This window comes from Tiliqua scincoides, chromosome 4 (assembly GCF_035046505.1).
Source record: "Tiliqua scincoides isolate rTilSci1 chromosome 4, rTilSci1.hap2, whole genome shotgun sequence".
Lineage (NCBI taxonomy): Eukaryota > Metazoa > Chordata > Lepidosauria > Squamata > Scincidae > Tiliqua > Tiliqua scincoides.
In genome coordinates, this window is record NC_089824.1 from 117,752,119 (window position 1) to 117,770,021 (window position 17,903).

The following is a 17,903-nucleotide window of genomic DNA, read 5'->3' on the forward strand; positions in this document are numbered from 1 at the left end:
TAAGATGAAGTATCACAGAAAACTTTGGGAGACTAGAGGGGTCCAAAATAGGTGGGAAAATAAGCTTAAAAATGGAGAAAGTCAGAGATTTTCACCACAATCTGCAAGAAATTAAGAGTACTACAGCCTCGGTTCCCATTTCAATGCATCTAGGAAAACGTATTTTCTACTTTTTATAGCTTTTTCATGCAACTTTTCATGCATAACATTTACTGGATGTCCAGGAATACTCTCAGACTGGAAGAAGACTCTGGGTCCAGCCAACCCTGGTTGGGGCCTGCTTGTGCTTTCTGTGGCGCTGATGCGGCCGAAAACAATGGGACATGTTCACAAATAATGGCAGCCTGAGCAGCTCAGAGCAATTCCCATCAGTGCCTTCATTGTCATGGCAACAGAAATGTTGAATCTGGGGCTTGGACAAAGGGAGATAAGGAAGCATGCCTCTTAGGCAGGGGTGTCCAAAGTTTTTGGCAGGAGGGCCAAATCACACTGTGTCAGGGGCCGGGGGGGAATTCATTTACATTTTAAATTTGAATAAATTTACGTATGTTTACATAAATGTTTATATTAAAGATGAATTTATATGAATGAATGAAGGTCTTGTAATAGCTCAAGGCCTATAAAAGGCCTTATACATAGCATGGCCAGCCTTTCTTTGCTGCTGCATTACACACACGAAACAGCAAGTAGTGGAGGGAGCCCTAGTTCCACAGCTCATGCAAGAGGTCAGACAGTCGCCCTCACACTGAGAGCAGTTGTGTCAGGCCAGTGTGGGCTCCAGCAAATCTCCAGAGGGCCAGAGGCTCATTGGAGGCTAGGGGCTCCCTGAGGGCCACATTGGGAGTCCTTGAGGGCCGCAAGTGGCCCAAGGGCCAGGGTTTGGGCACCCCTGCTCTTGGGTAACAGAATTCAAAAGATCTGCTGCTGACTAATGAACAGAAGAATAGGCTTGGAAGTACAGGCATGCCCCATTATCTGTGGGGGTTGCATTCTGGAAACCCACCCATCCCCCATGGATAGCGAAAACTGTGGATATGGGTGAATGCCCGTTCTGCAGTCCCAGGGGGCTGCCCCTCTCCAGAAGCAAGGGGAGTGGAACTCCCCTCACCTCTGGAGGGGCTTCTGAACTCAGCAGAGGCCAAGAATGTCCATCCCCAGCCTCTGCCGAGCACAGACTGAGCTCTGAGGCAAAAAAAAAAAAAAGCAACCTCCAGTTTCACTGAGAAATTGAAAGTGACATTTTTAGTGCCTTATTAGGCATTGGGAGAGTTTCCTTGGGCCTCTGAATGCCTTCTAAGGCATCACAAAGTCATTTCCAGTTTCTCCAGTTTTTCCTCCGGGCTCATTCTGAGCTTGGCAGAGGCCTGGGACAGATGTCCTCGGCCTCTGCTAAGTGCAGAGGCCTCTCTGGAGGCAAGAGAAGTGGAGCTCCCATTGACTCCAGAGGGCGTGCAAGTGGGGGTGCATACACTGGAAGGGTTCAATTCACAGATAAGTGAATCTGTGGATAGGGTATTCATGGATATGGGGGCCCATATGTATAGGGCTGCCCCATATCTCCTCACATGAGGGAAAGTGAGCCAACAGGGAAATTCAGGGAAGCCACCCACAAAAGGAGTAGATTAGGAAACTCTCCAACCCCCTACTTATCTTGTACTCTGAAGCTGGATTGCCCAACTACTTGCTCCCTCCTTGTCAGACTCCTCTTGCAACTCTGAGCTGTGGACACAAAGCCTTCTTTTCTTTGCAGACCTATGAGCCAGATCCGAGGACTCTGATGCCCACGACACCAGACAACACAAAATTAGTATCCATATCCATTCTAGAGGGTGACTACTCTCAGCTTATATAGAGGAAAGGGCTTCTGTCCACAGTTCTGAGATGAGTTTGTATGAGTTTTCAGAAGATGTAAGCAAATTTCATCACTGTCTAACAGTGGCTGAGAAACCGAGCTGGGAACCAAGACTTCTCTTGTTTGAATCTCAAGGCTGCCATGAATTCTCAGTTGATGACTTTAGCCAGTTCCTTTCAGCCTAAGCTCCCCAGCTGCAATATGGCGATAGTAATACTTATCTTATGATATTGTCATAAGGACAGTATCAAGATATTACATGTAGTCAAAAAACACTGTATAAATGCTAAGCATTATTACAAATAATCACAATGAAAAAGACAAATGGAGAGGCCGTTCAACCTTAGCCTTGCTGTGTCTTACCATTAGGATCAGGAAAATGCTTATCTGAGAGTAAGTTATAGTCTTCCTCTGTAGTCAATACTTTGCCTCCAACAGGTAGAATGCAGCTTTTAGAACTAACTCCTTTTTGGAAAGCCTGAGGTCAAGAAAGAAAGATTAAAGTTAGGAAAAAGATTAATTGAAGCCTATGACATTTCTCCAACTTGTGTAGGTTACCATGCAGTATGAAGATAGGGCTGTCTGTGCACCTGTCATAATTCGGAGGGGGGGCGGGTGCAAAGAAAAAAATGTAAAATAGCACACAATGGAATGCTGGGCTCAGAATTCAGCTTCCTGAAGATTTCCTTATTTAAAAAATAGTTCTTCTGGTTCTAAAGATGTGCTTGAGGCCTGATGAAACACAGAAGTCAGTCTGGCAGCTGAACAAAATTACCAGTGGGTTGGGAGGTTTGGTGACTTCATTGTGATGTACAAAATTAGGATAAGTTACACAAGATAAAATCAATAATGCATCATGAAAATATTTGGAATGCCTGATCATCAAATTCAATGGCTTTTTAAAGCACTGAATACACACTGCCTTGATGAAGGGCAGCTTGCAATATTATACAGTAATTGCGTTTTGCAACAGTACACTCACTACATGTGGCATGACACATTCATGCCACCCACAAATCTCTTTCACATTACTTACCCAGGGGGTAAGCTCTGTGGTGCAGCGGGGGGGGGGGGGGGGAAACAATGAGCAACAATGAATAACAAGCAATCCATTTACTATCCTGGATATATCTGCCAAAATCATTTGCTTTGGTAGTCACTAGTCTTGCCATTAGTGGTAATCATTAACCAAGATTAGTAGTTACTTTCAAAACTGGACATGACAGATCAAGCCTTAGCACTTGATAAATTGAAGATTTACCTCTTTGTTTTCAAAGATTTCTACAGTATAGTTGTTTTTAATCACTACGTATCTGTCCTTCCATTTCTTCAGGTCTTCAGCAAAATGGAACAATTCTCCTTCATAAAAGTTCACGCTAGATTCTGCTGGAGGCTAGAAAAGGCCAAATTTGAAGTGTTACAGAGAATTAAAATCAACTCCTTGAAAGATTTCTCAGTGCTAATTTGTGAAAAGAGAGGTGCTAAGACTCAAAATCTGCCTAGTCGGTTTTCATAGCTTTTTTACTTGGGAATTGGTTCAGCCCCCTTTTGATCATCATAGTTATAAACCATAATCTCAAGTTTATTTTGAATGTGATTGAATCTACATAGTAACCTTCACAGAATTTTTAATCACAAGGGTACGACAGGAAAATGACTTTTTGCTTTCAGAATGAGAGTGCAAACTCATCCCATAATCTATCCCTAATCTGATGAATGAAAGTCTGTAAAAACAACCTTGTAGCATACTCTCCTAAATACTCGTACATGAAACATGTGAACGGTGGAAGCTTCCATCTGCACAGTGAGCTCCTGATGGCAGAAGCACTAATCAGGATACCATGCAATATTTAATCCAGTTTCAAAGTGGTTTAACAGTTATGGTCCATGGGAAAGGAATTCTAGTTCTCTTAGCTGCTAGGGATCTTATGCAAAAGATTCTGCAGCAACCTTACAAAATCATAGCTTCCACAGTAAGGATGAAATTACTTCCATAGTCAGGGAATTAGAGGACAAGTCCTCTCATGGACTGAGAACTGGTTGAAGACCAGGAAACAGAAAGTGGGTGTCAATGGGCAATTTTCACAATGGAGAGAGGCGAAAAGCGGTGTGCCCCAAGGATCTGTCCTGGGACCGGTGCTTTTCAACCTCTTCATAAATGACCTGGAGATAGGGGTGAGCAGTGAGGCGGCTAAGTATGCAGACGACACCAAACTTTTCCAAGTGGTGAAGACACCAAACTTTTCCAAGTGATTGTGAGGAGCTCCAGAAGGATCTCTCCAAACTGGCAGAATGGGCAGCAAAATGGCAGATGCGCTTCAATGTCAGTAAGTGTAAGGTCATGCACATTGGGGCGAAAAATCAAAACTTCACATATAGGCTGAAGGGTTCTGAGCTGTCTGTGACAGATCAGGAGAGAGATCTTGGGGTGGTGGTGGACAGGTCGATGAAAGTGTAGACCCAGTGTGCGGTGGCAATAAAAGCTTGGGGTCATTAGAAAAGGTATTGAGTACAAAACAGCTAATATTATAATGCCATTGTACAAATCGATGGTAAGGCCACACCTGGAATATTGTGTCCAGTTATGGTTGCTGCATCTCAAAAAAGACATAGGGGAAATGGAAAAGGTGCAAAAGGGAGTGACTAAAATGATTACTGGGCTGGGGCACCTTCCTTATGGGGAAAGGCTACAGCGTTTGGGCCTCTTCAGCCTAGAAAAGAGGCACCTGAGGGGGGACATGATTGAGACATACAAAATTATGCAGGGGATGGACAGAGTGGATAGAGAGATGCTCTTTACACTCTCACATAACACCAGAACCAGGGGACATCCACTAAAATTGAGTGTTGGGAGAGTTAGAACAGATAAAAGAAAATATTTCTTTACTCGGCGTGTGCTTGGTCTGTGGAACTCCTTGCCACAAGATGTGGTGATGGCATCTGGCCTGGATGCCTTTAAAAGGGGATTGGACAAGTTTCTGGAGGAAAAATCCATTATGGGTTACAAGCCATGATGTGTATGTGCAAATTCCTGATTTTAGAAATGGGCTATGTCAGAATGCCAGATGCAAGGGAGGGCACCAGGATGAGGTCTGTTGTTATCTGGTGTGCTCCCTGGGGCATTTGGTGGTCCGCAGTGAGATACAGGAAGCTGGACTAAATGGGCCTATGGCCTGATCCAGTGGGGCTGTTCTTATGTTCTTATGTTTAAATGGCCCAAATACCTACAGCCCAATCCTATCCATCATGCCCCCCCCCCGCCAATACAGCAGTACCAAAATGCAAACTGCCGCCTCCTATGGTAGCAGTGGGCAGTTATAAAGGTCTCTTCTATATAAAGGAACAATCATTTCCTTACTCAGAGGTAAGCCTCCACAGCACAGGGAATCTACGTGGACCTGTGCTAGCAAAATAGCTGGAACCGCACTACGACATAGGGTCCCGGAAGAGGGATAGGATACTAGCAGTGATGGAACTGCCAATCCCACCCCTCCCTCAGGCTAGATCCATCTACCCATCCCTGCATCCACCCTATTTCAACCCCTCCCTTCCCCATTCCACCCTCCCACACCCCTTCCACACCCCTCCCACCTCCCTTGCTGGCTCACCTGCTCTAGAAAGTGGCAGGGGGAAAGTGCTGATACGGGTGCAGGTCTTCCTGGCAGAATGCAAAGTGGTTTATGGCTTTATGGCAGTCAGTGCCAGTGCAGGAGGTGTGCCACCAGCAGGTGACCCACATAAGACTGGGCTGCTAGTAACCCGTTCTTGGGTTCCTACTCATCTCCAGTCCTCTGCCTGTTTACCCAATCAGGATTGTAACCTCAAATTATAGCAATAAGAAACATAGTTTGCCTGATTCAAATGTAATGCAAATTTTGGTTTGCTTGTGTGTAAAGGAAGAAGTGAGAACACAAGACTGGGGTTTGGCCACAGCAGCCAGAACACTGTTCAGTTATTACGTTCAAACCAAGGACTGTGATTATTATACTGGTTTCAAGCAGGTTTAAGTGTAGAGTAGATGCGGCCATAATAGCAAACATTTCTTGTTACCTTTGTTTTCAAGAACTGGGACCGCAGGTCTCTGCTTTGTTCCAGCTCATTCTGGATGTGCTTGCAAAAGGACACAGTATATTGGCGTTTGTAGTGCGGGCTGAAGTTCTTGATCACAGCTTCTGTCTTTCCTGAAATGACATGTTAGAAATATAGGCTTCCAACAGTGATGTTCTCAAAACTGCCTTTATAAACAATTTCAGTAAAAAGATCTATATGCAGGTAATTGCTTGTATCTTACGATACTGTAAAACAATTGAAGTTTCTGCTTATTGCTCGAAGGGACAGTTAAATTCCTTGAACTGTATAATTGGGAAAATTTTTGTTCTAAATGACTTAGCATGTTCCTAGCTCTTTTCTGAAAAGTATAGTAAGACTGGATCTCTTATCTTATGAAATCTTTTCATATCTGACTGGCTGCAGCAGAAGATAAGGAATTTTAGCAACATGTTTTAGCATATCTGAGTGCAGATTTTATGGCCAGTTCCAATAAATGTACTCATTTTTATATAATGGGAGGGGGGGGTGTTATTAGCCCTAAACATTATTGAAATATACTACACACATACATACACAACTGTTCCTGCTTAGCTTTCAAAACATTGATGCATCATTTTGCTTGGGGCTCAGCTCTAAGTTTTGAATTCCAGTTGGCCTTCCCACCTAAATGCATCCATTTACGCTCACACATATATTGTGACACCTTTCCAAGAGCCTTCCACAAGTACTCTTGGTCTGGTCCATATGGGAAATACAGTTGTTTTTTTTAAAGATGCATTACTACTTCTGGTCATTGTTTGCAACTTTGCTTCCTTTCAGCTGTTTCAAATTCTTTAGCCATTTTCATTGTCTGTGGTTTTTTTACTCTGAAGAAGAACATTTTTGCTCTTGACAGTAGAGCTCACACAGATTTTCTCAAGATATTCACTGTGTGTTCTGCATCACGAGTGTCTCATTTTATTGGTAGTTCAGAATTATATGGAAATCTTTCCCATCTACTATTGACTACATGCCATTCCTAGGGCAATGTCAGTATTTCAGTACATGAGAAAGTAGTAATACAGTATTACTATTAATTAGTGCACAACTACTCATCAAAGAAGACTGGGGCAAAGCTCAGGCTGAGCTCAACCAACAAGAGGGAGGTGAAGAGTTAAAATACAAAGCGTTCACTAAAAATGCAAAGAAGGAGAGGGGTAAGATAATATCACAGGAAAAGAAAAACATCTAGCAGCTTCATTAAAATGGCTTGGGTGATGGAAGAATCCAGGTGTGGACTTCAGCAAAAGTACAAGCAGGAAGTTACAGGAAAATTACAACGCAAAATAAAATCCCTTACATAGATCACTGGTCCTGATTCATATTTGCAACAATTCATCAGCTTTGGACTCCATTACACTTCTCCAGTTCAGGTGATGCAGATGGAACTTGACCACCTACAGACTCACTCTGACAGAGCTGCTGGAACACACATGAGCATCCTTGACCCAGGTTTAATGAGGACATGGTCCTATCCAATTGGCAAAAATGTTGACCAGGGCACCCCACTCTTCCCTCCAACGTGGTCAGGTGAGCTGGAGTGGCCACTCAACTGGCACATGCCAATCTCAGCAGGTGGATTGGCTAGGATCTATTGTTTTTCAATGGCCAGATGAAGAGACATGCAATTCATAGAACAGTATGTCTGCGTGACCATGCAGTCTTTCTACAAGGGTGCTGATTTCAAAGTGCCACTCTGAAACAGATGGGGGGAAAAGAAAGGAGCAATGGGAGCTTAATCATCACAGTAGGCTTGGATTCAAACATTTAAAAATTCCACGGCTGAGCTAAAGAAATCATCGTTTTTCATTGCTTCTTAACCCAGCTTGACAGCAGCAGGGTTCTTTTATTGCTCAGACCAGTGAGCAAGCCTAACTGTGAATCATTTATAGGGAGTACCAAAGAATGCATTTGGCCTGCTCCTGTTTTGTTGCTGATGTCTTTCTACTCCAGCCAGAATCGGTTGGTGGCATATATGCTGAGACTCAGGACTATATGTTATATACAGTGAGTACAAGCAGGACCAGCCCAAGACCTCCCGATGCTTGAGGTGACATACCAAATGCTGCCTCCCTCCCACTCACACCACAGTGCCTGCTCCACCACAGTGCCTGCTCCTCCCACTCACCAGTGTTCTAGCTCAGCACTCTCCTCCCTTCCACTTTTTCTCTTCCTCTCTGTCTCCCTCCTTTTCCAGTCCTGGGAGTAGGAGTGGAGGCAAGTAAGTGGATAGAGATGGGCACCCCTCCCAATCTGTTGCCTGAGTTGACTGCTTCAGCTGGCTTCATAGATGGGCTGGCCCAGAATGCAGGTGAACCACACCCAAGGGAATAAGTATATGTGATCACAAAACTCCACTGCGCATTGAGTATACGCATGATGTGCTGAAAGGTTTTTCACTCTTCTATCACCGAGAATAGAATATGACAAAGCCTATTAAAAGGTTCATTAAATTGAAGTTATTTCACAGGTAAATAAGGCCTGGGAAACAAGACTAAGACCTTTTCCCTTCCAATTTTCAAAACAAAGTTGAGATATGAGCCTCCCTCTTATCCCATTTCCAAATTTAGTATTGATTCTTTGGTGTGCACATTAAGAATTGTTTAAAATGAATCACAGCCAAGTTTTTCAATGTATTTGCTTGGCTAGACTGCTTGTACCCAGCCTCAACAGACTTCCAGTCCAAGAGTTAAAGGAGGCAAAGGAAAATAATCTTAGCTTGGGGAAGAATGATAGAGTTGCCCGATTTTCACTCAGAGACAGCTTGCAGTATTAAATATTCCAAAGCACTGATTGTAGGATGCAATTACTGAACCTCCCACAATCTCTGGAAGAGGACCTTGCCAAGGTCAGAGTGTGACATGAGGATGAAGTAGGGCATGGGCAGAAGTTAAATATCCAGGGCAGGAAGAACCCACCATCTCTCCTGTCTGTTAACTTCAGCAGCATCACCAGGGAGGTAAGGACCGTACCTGGTGACACCCGTGTGTGTGTGTGAGATAGAGTGACACCACTTATTGGCCAAAACTGAAAATCTTGATATTTTCAAATAATATCATCATGTTATATATCATTCAATTGGTAGTTTAATGCAGAATGTAATAAACAAACCGTATTGAAACATCTATATTCTAGCAAACATTATGGCCAAAAAAACCAGAAAAGGAAAACACAACTGCCTTATGCAACAAAGTGGATTCTCTTAACTCACAACTGACCAGTGAGACTGAATGTTCCAAGAGCCATGAGGGGTTATTATGATACAGCAGGAAACCAATAAGACGTTAGTAGGAGTCAGCTCTCATTTCCACATATCAGAGCTTAATACTAGAACTCTTATTCAGTTGTGTGAGTGCCATCAAATTGTCCATGGGTTTTTTGCTGGTTGCTGATTTGTTGGGTGACCTGTACTCTTATATCTTAAAATAAATAAAGTGAATGGGGGTTACACCAGCTCTAGTAATGCCACTGCATTTAGGTTGTGCATATGATATTGTAATTTATTCTGTATGGTCTGGTACAGAAGGAGGACCATCATGGTGGTGTCACAAGAGCTCTCGCACCAGTTGATGCAAACCCTAGTGACACCTCTGGTTACCCTCACCCCTCTCACAGTTCTTTAAATAACAGCTTGAGGGTAGTCCTAAAATCACATGCAAGGAAATCCTTTTTAATGGTAACAGAGGAAGGACTCCTGCAAAAACTTCCCTTTCTTCCCCAATATGGATTCCTTTACTAACCACCCATTGCCACCATACACTTAAAATCTTTACCCTGATAGCATGATAAGGCAGAGCTCTAACCTTTAAACTGAGCTTTTGTTTACTTAATTAATAAAAAGTAATCTGTTTATTCACAAAGACTAGAGCTGTGGTTCTCAAAGTGTTGGGTCACAACCAAACATTGGAACTGAAATGGGTGTTCCAATGGTGCCGCAGCGATCGTGGTGCCGCACACGCATTTCAACATAACTGGGGGGACTGTGCAGCCCTCCCAGAGGATCCTGGAGGCTCGCAGTCCCCTCTGCAGTACGACTGGCAGTTCGAGCCCACTTCTGGTTTCAGAACCAGAAGTGAACTCTGACTGCAGGTCGAAGCTCACTGCAGTGGAGGGAAGGCTTGCAGAAAGGGGCTGCGAGTCTCCAGGACCCTCCAGGAGGCTGCACAGTCCCTCCAGGTATGTTGAAATGTGCCTGGGTGCCCATGGTGCCGTGATTGCTATGGCGCTGTCGGGTCATCCCTCCATCCCAGTCCCTGCCCTCACAAGCACTTACCCCAGGTTCTCAGACTCCCAGAGAGTTTGAGAACCACTGGACTAGAGAGCAATAAAGGTTTGTATTTTTTTTTTTTAATTATCTTCAGGGGACCTTTTCTAAATACTGTAGTGTGGTCTGCTGAGGAAGCTACTATATGTCTACCACTAAACGTGTGTACCTAGCAGAGGATCTTGGGGTACGTTCTAGTGGGGCAAAAGGAAAGCAAATAAACGGCATTTGTTTTCTTTTTGCCATTTTTTAGGTTCAATAATAAAAACAGCATTTTAAAAACTGCTTTATTATCTTTATGTATATATTGCTGTCAGCACAGTTTTTAGTTGAAAAGATGGTTCATTTGTTAAATAAATAAATGCACATACAACAGTAAGCCTACACTAATAGTGTGTGTCAGCCAGAATGAGTGTTTCCGTGTGAGCCTGAAAAATTTATTACACAACTTTATCCACCATGCAATTACTAGGCCCTAATAAGTCACATTTCAACCAAAAATTGTTATTCATCAATTATAGCAAACTATGTAAGGATTTCATATTCAGACCTACCCAGTCCCCATGGTCAAGCATGTAACTGACCTCCTCACCACATCCCCATTCAACTTAGGCTGATTTTCTTTTCTTTTCTTTTTTATCAGTGTGGATTAAAAGAAAGCCAGAAGTCACATACCAAGTAACCAAGTTTTCCTTTTGATGGCTACAGGCATGTGATACACCCATCATCAAACACAGGTCCATAAAAACAAGTCTCTTAGGATAACCATAGGGGTAGCATTAATTATTCAATGTGCAATATTAATATTTCCTTTACATTTGTCTCATGGTTATGTTCTTCCTTTGTATGTTCCTTCCTTCCTCGTAAAAATGGAAAAGCCACAAGCACACAAGCCATGTGTGCCTACCACTTACATAAATTACCCACAGTATAAAACTAGGGCAAACATTACATGCAGTTGTGTTTTTTTTTTTAATTGACACACACACGTTCCAAAATCCTCAGGTTAAAAGTACAAGTAGGGCATCATCTTCTTTTCTGCCCACAGTTCTACTCCTTAACAGCAGGCTGACACAAGAACATCAGACCAGCTCTCTGTTTTAAGACCAGACTCTTTATTTTAAGCTCAGACAAAGCTGCACCTACTATGTCCACTGCTGGGAGAAAAGGGAGTGCAAAACATGTCCAAAATGAGCCACAATACCAGCTCTGCTGCCCCTGCTGCTGTTACAAGTGTAAGAAAATGACCATGCACTTCGCATTTAGGATACTTGCTTCCAGAGATGGGAATTCGAGTCAGGTGACTCAAGTCTGAGTCGCAAAAATCAGCGTTTTTGCTGACTCATTTATACTTGAGTCACGCACACGGAAGACTTGCCAAAACACTCGAGTCAAGGGTTTCTTGACTTGGCACACATTCCCACATGTGCAGACTTGAGTCTGCATGTGTGTACTTGGTTACTGTTTTTGCGGTGTGAAAAACCTCCTGGGGTCATCATTCAGACTGAATGAGCAGCAGGGAAGTTCCAGCCAAGAGGCAAGGAAGGTTAATGTTTGCTTTTGCATCCGAGCAGAAGAGTGGGAGCAGGTTCTCTTGCCCATCAATGATAGGAAGGAATCGATGATCATTGGATGAAGGATGGGCGATCTGGTTTGTTTCTTTGGATGAGGGAGGGCAAGAGGTGGAGCCAACGGGGTTCTTGTCTTAGGATTGGCTGGAGAAGCCCAGGAAAAAATGAGGCAAGAAAGTGGGTAGGGTGAGGTTCATAGCAATCACTCTTTGCAATTGCACAGCTGCTAAGAGCTGAGCTCTGTTGTTAACTTTGGGGAAGGGAAGGAAGCCCCATTGAATGACTGGCTACAGTGGGACTACTTCTGAGTAGAGATGCAAAAGTTTTGGTTGTCCTGGTAAGACTCACAGCTGCTGTATGTGACCCTCCTCCCTCTTGCTGCTTCTGTACCCACTCTCTTGTAGTCCTTCCCACCCCCTCCTGCCCTGTTTACAGGTGGGGGGCACAGGGGAATGTTTAAAGAGAACTGTCTCTCTCACATACACAGCCCGGCAGCAGCCTTGTTTTTCCCCCCATGCCTGACACGTGTATCAAAAAGACTCGTGACTCGAGTCTGTTCAAGTCGTGAACAGGCAACTTGGCAACTCAGAAAATACCCGTTATGACTCAGTTTTGAGTGAAGTCATGGGGCAGAGACTTGTGACTCGACTTGAGTCAAGCCATGCTGGATTTGCCCATCCCTGCTTGCTTCTCATGGTTGAACTGGAAGTACTGGTACAACCTAAAATTCTAGACAGAATTTTAGGCCATTTCTGGCCTTAATTTACAATGATAGATGGTACTCCATTTCCATAACTTTCAATTTTATTGTTTTGCTTTAAATGGGCAATATGGTATCATGAAAGCTAAAAATTTTTTAAGCAATTTTCAAGAACCCATGGCAGGTGTTGGATCTAGTGTAGACAAGCAGAATGTGAACAGGATTGACTGTAACCACTGCAAGCCTTTGAAGTGCCTGCACAAAAATAAAGTGAGTTTGGACCCTGGAGCAGATACTGCAATGATACTTTAGTCAAGATGTAACACAGCATATGTATGTCCTATCTGCTGTAATCCAAGGACTATTTTGGGGGCATTCAGCACCGAAACTACTAAACATCATGCTGATGTCTTATAATGGGGCCTTTTGTGAAGCTTGTATCGAAATAGTTCTGGAAACACATTTCAGTGGGAAATACAACAAAAGCAATTAGAACCAAATGTAAATTTTATTTTTCTGTTCTTTTGAGAAATGTTTGTATTAATAGCTTAATTAAGTGTGCGCAATCAGACAAACAAGATTTTTTCCCCCTAGTACTGACAAAGCACTCCAAATGAAGTCCAACGGCTTGTCAGATATCCTTGGTACAAGCAGCCCTTCTTATTCAGAACAAAGCAATTTGCTTGCCTAGTGCCAGAATGTGAATTTAAGTTAAAATCAGTGGCATTCAAGTAATATGTGTATCATTTTTAATGTACTTCTTGACGGGGGGAATGCCAGACTTCTATAAGCTTTGTTGCCCTTTCCATGTGTAGGTTTTTCTTGCTGACTCCGAGTTAGGTGATCAGCAGAAAAAGGAACAGAAATTGTGAAGTGACTCACCCTTCTCTCCCCACACTGACTCACTAGGGCAGCATGGAATGCAAGCCTGGACTCTAATTCATGCTGCATGCAACCTCATCCCCCTTTCATTTTTTTACACAACCTAAACTGGAAACTCCAGAGCCTAAAGAATGGCCAGCAAGGGTGAGACAAAATCACTGCTTTACCCTAGGCAAAAAACCCAAACAGAGTTAGCGATAATTAGAGACAACTCTTGCAGCCATATTTTAAGTGCAAATATTGTTAACCAAAATTACTAGCAACCAAACCTCTTCAAACTTTTAAAATCTTTGAACAAGAGGAGAATTACAGTCTTGGGCAATGAATGACACTCCAAACAAGGCCAAAAGGGTAACAGGGTCCCCTGAAAGAACAGATAGGTAGCATTAAGGCATTATCCATGCCAGTCATGGCTGTTAAATTTAACTAGAGATTCTGAGACAGTGTTTGTCATGTTCACGTTTTAGTGACATATCCCACTAGATTTGTAGGGGCAGGAAAGCTAGACAATGCAGATAACAGTGTTGTGCTTTTTCACGGTGGCAAAGCTTAGCACTGTGAACCTAAATGTTTGCACAGTAATGTCTGACTGCAGAGTTCGTCATGTCTCTGCAACACCAGCTATGTTGGTGTTTGGTTCTGATGCTGCATAATGCTGTTGGTGCAGTGCTCTGTTAATCTTATCCACAGCATTATTTGTTGGTTTTATGAGATTGTACTTCACAGGTTCACATGAAATGACCGCCATGCAAGGGTCGGTTTCAACACATTCCCTGTGATGACTACCCCCAATATGCCCCCCAATGGTCCCAATTTACAAGCAGCAGTCCCTGTTTCTGGGTACTTGTCTATTTCTACCTTTTGGGAATATCTTGTCAAAATGTTGTTAGTGGAAGCTGTTGGAATTTTCATTCTTCAGGGTTCAGCTCCCTCCTCAGGGTCTCTTGAAACTAAATTTGTGTATGGGAATGGATCTCTATTAATACATATGCATTAACAGTGAGCAACCATACAGCACAGAGCCTGCCATTCCATGAACTGCAGATGCTAAGGGATACTTTGAACTGCTGCTAACATATTTGCAGGATACTAAGGGTCCAATCCTATCCAACTTCCCAGAGCTGATACAGCCTGCCAAGGGAGCATTTGCTGCATCCTGCAATTGGGGGGGGGGGCAGTCACAGAGGCCTCCTCAAGGGAAAGGAATATTTGTTCCCTGATCTCAAGGCTGCATCAGCACTGGAAAGTTGAATACTACTTAGCCTTTAGTGTATCTTTACCCAAAGAAAAGCAGCATTTTGAATTTTCTGCTGGATTTTCCAATGCAAGTTCCAGCAAAGGCCCTATGATAATAAGACACTAAGTTTTTTTCCAAATGTGCAATCTCCCCTCCCTTCCTTTAGTGATGGAGTCCATATGATCCACTGTTTTGGCAGACTGGACCTTTCAGTTGAGTCAGTTCCCATACTCAGCTGCAAGTCATCAAGTGAAGAGAAGCCTAGTGATTCACATGCATGTGTGACCAGGCTTTAAAAGTCACAGAGAGGCCTCTGGCACTTGTTTGGTTGTTCTCAAATGGCTCAGACTGGATTCCTCCTTCTTTTGTGTGGTCCTTAAAACCTCTCAAACAGCAGATGCACATGTGCATAACAGCATCTGAGACTGGAGAATCTGTACTCCTATGTCTCTATTTCCCTTCAACAGACTGGGCCAAGAAACCACTTTCGATGCTATGTCATCTCCAGATGGATTCTCCCCATCTGAATTCCTCCGAGTAAATCTGACAGTGCCAAGTTCCTCCATTCCACTATTGTTCGTATCAGACCATCTGTATTTCCTTGTCCTATGGAAGAAAGAGTGGTGGCCTGCTTGCCAAATCATAAGAATCACACACAAAGGAGAGACTTGTATAAATATAGCTCTGGGGTAATAATAACAATAGCACCATTTCAGCTGGAGCAAAACGAGTTGATCTGGCTCTGTTGCCATAAATTCTAAAGGCACATACAGTTCAAGAAGAGCTTGAGCTAGTAACGCTCACAAAGGTTAACTTTTCCAGTGTTGGAGTTGATGTAACTCCGTCTGCTGTCCAGAGGGGGCAGCAGGATGCTGTCCAGAAGGGGTCAAGCTATGACCCAGTGACTCTGACCTTTCTACCTGTTCTCTCTGTGATCCTTGTGGGGTGTGGCCCTAACCCTTTATCCTTCGCTTCTCCTCTGAACACTTCCTCTTGTCCTCTGACCACCAACCTGTTAAGATGTGCACACCAGGGCTCTGATGCCCAGGCCATCTTGAACACAAGGCACGTAGGGCAAGGCAGCTCCAGGGCCTTGCTATCTCTAAGTGTTAGCTGAACCTCTGATTCTAATCAGATGCTGGATACAGAAGGACCACAGGACTTTTACTGCTTGATTCTGCTGAATATATAAATCGACTCATCATTTCCTTCAAGAGTAATAGTAAAAAGGGCGTGGCTCAGTAGCAGATCATAGGCTTTGCAAATACAAGCTCAACTCCTGGTATCTTCAGCTAAAGGATTTCTGGTTTGCAGGTGCAGCAAAGACCTTTCCCTGGGACATGGCTAGCTGCTGCCAGTGAGCCCATGCACCAAAAGTCCAATTCTGTATAAGGCTACTCCTTGGCTCCTTTACCAGTAGTAAGAAAGGAAGGATGAAATTCATTGGATGCTGAATAGTGAATATAAGGGGAAAGTTTGACTAGTGTCCATGGCAAAGGAGAGAGCTCTTTAAAAACAAAGATGTTGCTGAACTTGGCATGTTTCTAAATCCTGTTTTTACCCACTTATTTTACCACACCCTTGCTTAAATTAGGAATCCTGTTTTCAGCAGAAATTACAGTCACCACACAATATAGCTTAGCACTGGGCCACTTCAATTCCCTGTAGTTCTCCAAGACTCCCTTCCCTTTTTCTTAGGGGCTCACAGTAGCACAAGGCCAGGCCTGAGGTTGTGTTCTCAGACCAGTTTTTTTGAAGTGGGATGTGTGACACCTTGATAAAGGTGAGGGCATACTTCCAAACAACTGGTCTCACTGAAAACATATTACAGGTCTCAGGAGCTGCCACTAACTTGCACACTGTAGTTGAATGTGAATCTGAAAGATTGTTTCCATGAATGGTGGAAATGCCAAACCACATGTGGTAGGCAGAGTGTTCTTAAACTGTTATTCAGGAATTACAAACTTAAAGGGACATTCACCCTGGCACAATCACTCCCTGATGCCCCATCATACACACAAAGGCTTTTCAAATGAATAAGTTTATATATTCTGCAACAAGCTGTCAAAATTGAATGATGTGTAAAACAGCCCATAGGTACTCTTATGGCGCAATCCTATGCTGGCCCCTGTAACGCATGTTGCAGCAGCACAAAGGCCGGTGGTAAGGCTTTGCCTGCTGAAGAAGGTAAGCCTACAGAGTTGGTGCAGGTCTGAGTTCACCCATGGCAGCTGCTGAGGTTTATCCTGGGACAAAGGAACAAATGTTGCCCCCTTGAACAAATTCCCCTGAAACTTCCCCGCAGGATACAGCGGAAGCTGTGTTGGTGCTGCTGCATTGCCACATGAGGAGTTAGTTAGGATTGCACTGCCTGTCTGCAATCCTGTACGCAATTACTTGGGAGCAACTGTCATTACACTAAATGGGATTTACTTCTGAGTAGATATGCATAGGACTGCACTGCAGGTGATGAAAAAATTATAAAGGCAGTGTCCACAGGTTTACAGTCTTCTGGGTAAAGATATTCCATCATTGACAGCTAATTCACAATATCCTTGGCTATGTGGTAGCTACAGAAAACGCATTGGGAAATAGCATTAATCAAGCTGTAGAATTGTTACAATGCTAAAATCTAGGAGTTTATCAACAGTACAATCCTATGCATGTCTTCTAAGAAGTAAGCTCCATTAGGGTTGAATGGCACTTACTTCCAGATAAGGGTGTACAAGATTGCAGCCTAAAAGCAATAGGACAGAAATATAAAATTATGCCTCATTTTACACTCAGATTATCTTAATTGCAGCTCAGTTTCCCAAGTTGTGCTCCCCAAATTCTAGATATTTGGCAAAGGAAAATACACATTGAGAAAAAATATTTTTAGTCACCATAATGATATAGTTTTAAACTTTAGCATTCCATAGTTTTTGTAACCGGAAAACAAACTTAGCCAACAGCTGGAAAATCCATTGGCTTATTATAAAAAAGTAATTATATTACTTTTTCAGATGTCTCCATTCTCATCTTTCTGAGTAAATTAAAATGATGGTTGCAGATGAAACCTTAAGTTACAAATCTGGATTTAACATCCTCAAGACTAGGTGTGCTTTAAGTGAAGCATTTTACAAAGCTGGTCAGGATCCAGGTTCATAGTTTGCATATAGTCATACAAAATATGGTTCAGTCTACTATGGTTCCACTTAAAAACAGAAACAGAGCAGTAGGAGAGGAAAGTAGAAGCGGGGGCGGCAGGAGGGTGCAGAGAGGGTGGGGAGGAGGCATGACAGAGGGCGGGGGGCATGCCAGGGGGA

The 17,903-nt window shown here is 43.2% G+C and overlaps 1 protein-coding gene across 1 annotated transcript in view; it reads right to left on the reverse strand.

Annotated features, from left to right (window-relative positions):
- The window catches only part of NIBAN1 (niban apoptosis regulator 1), a 73,498-nt gene that overhangs the window by 31,580 nt on the left and 24,015 nt on the right, over nucleotides 1–17,903 (reverse strand). Inside the window, exons 2-4 of the mRNA XM_066625198.1 lie at nucleotides 5,903–6,033; nucleotides 3,114–3,245; nucleotides 2,216–2,330 (exon numbers count right to left, since the gene is read on the reverse strand). Of these exons, the coding sequence (XP_066481295.1) occupies nucleotides 2,216–2,330; nucleotides 3,114–3,245; nucleotides 5,903–6,033 (378 nt within the window). The remainder of the gene's footprint in view (nucleotides 1–2,215; nucleotides 2,331–3,113; nucleotides 3,246–5,902; nucleotides 6,034–17,903) is intronic.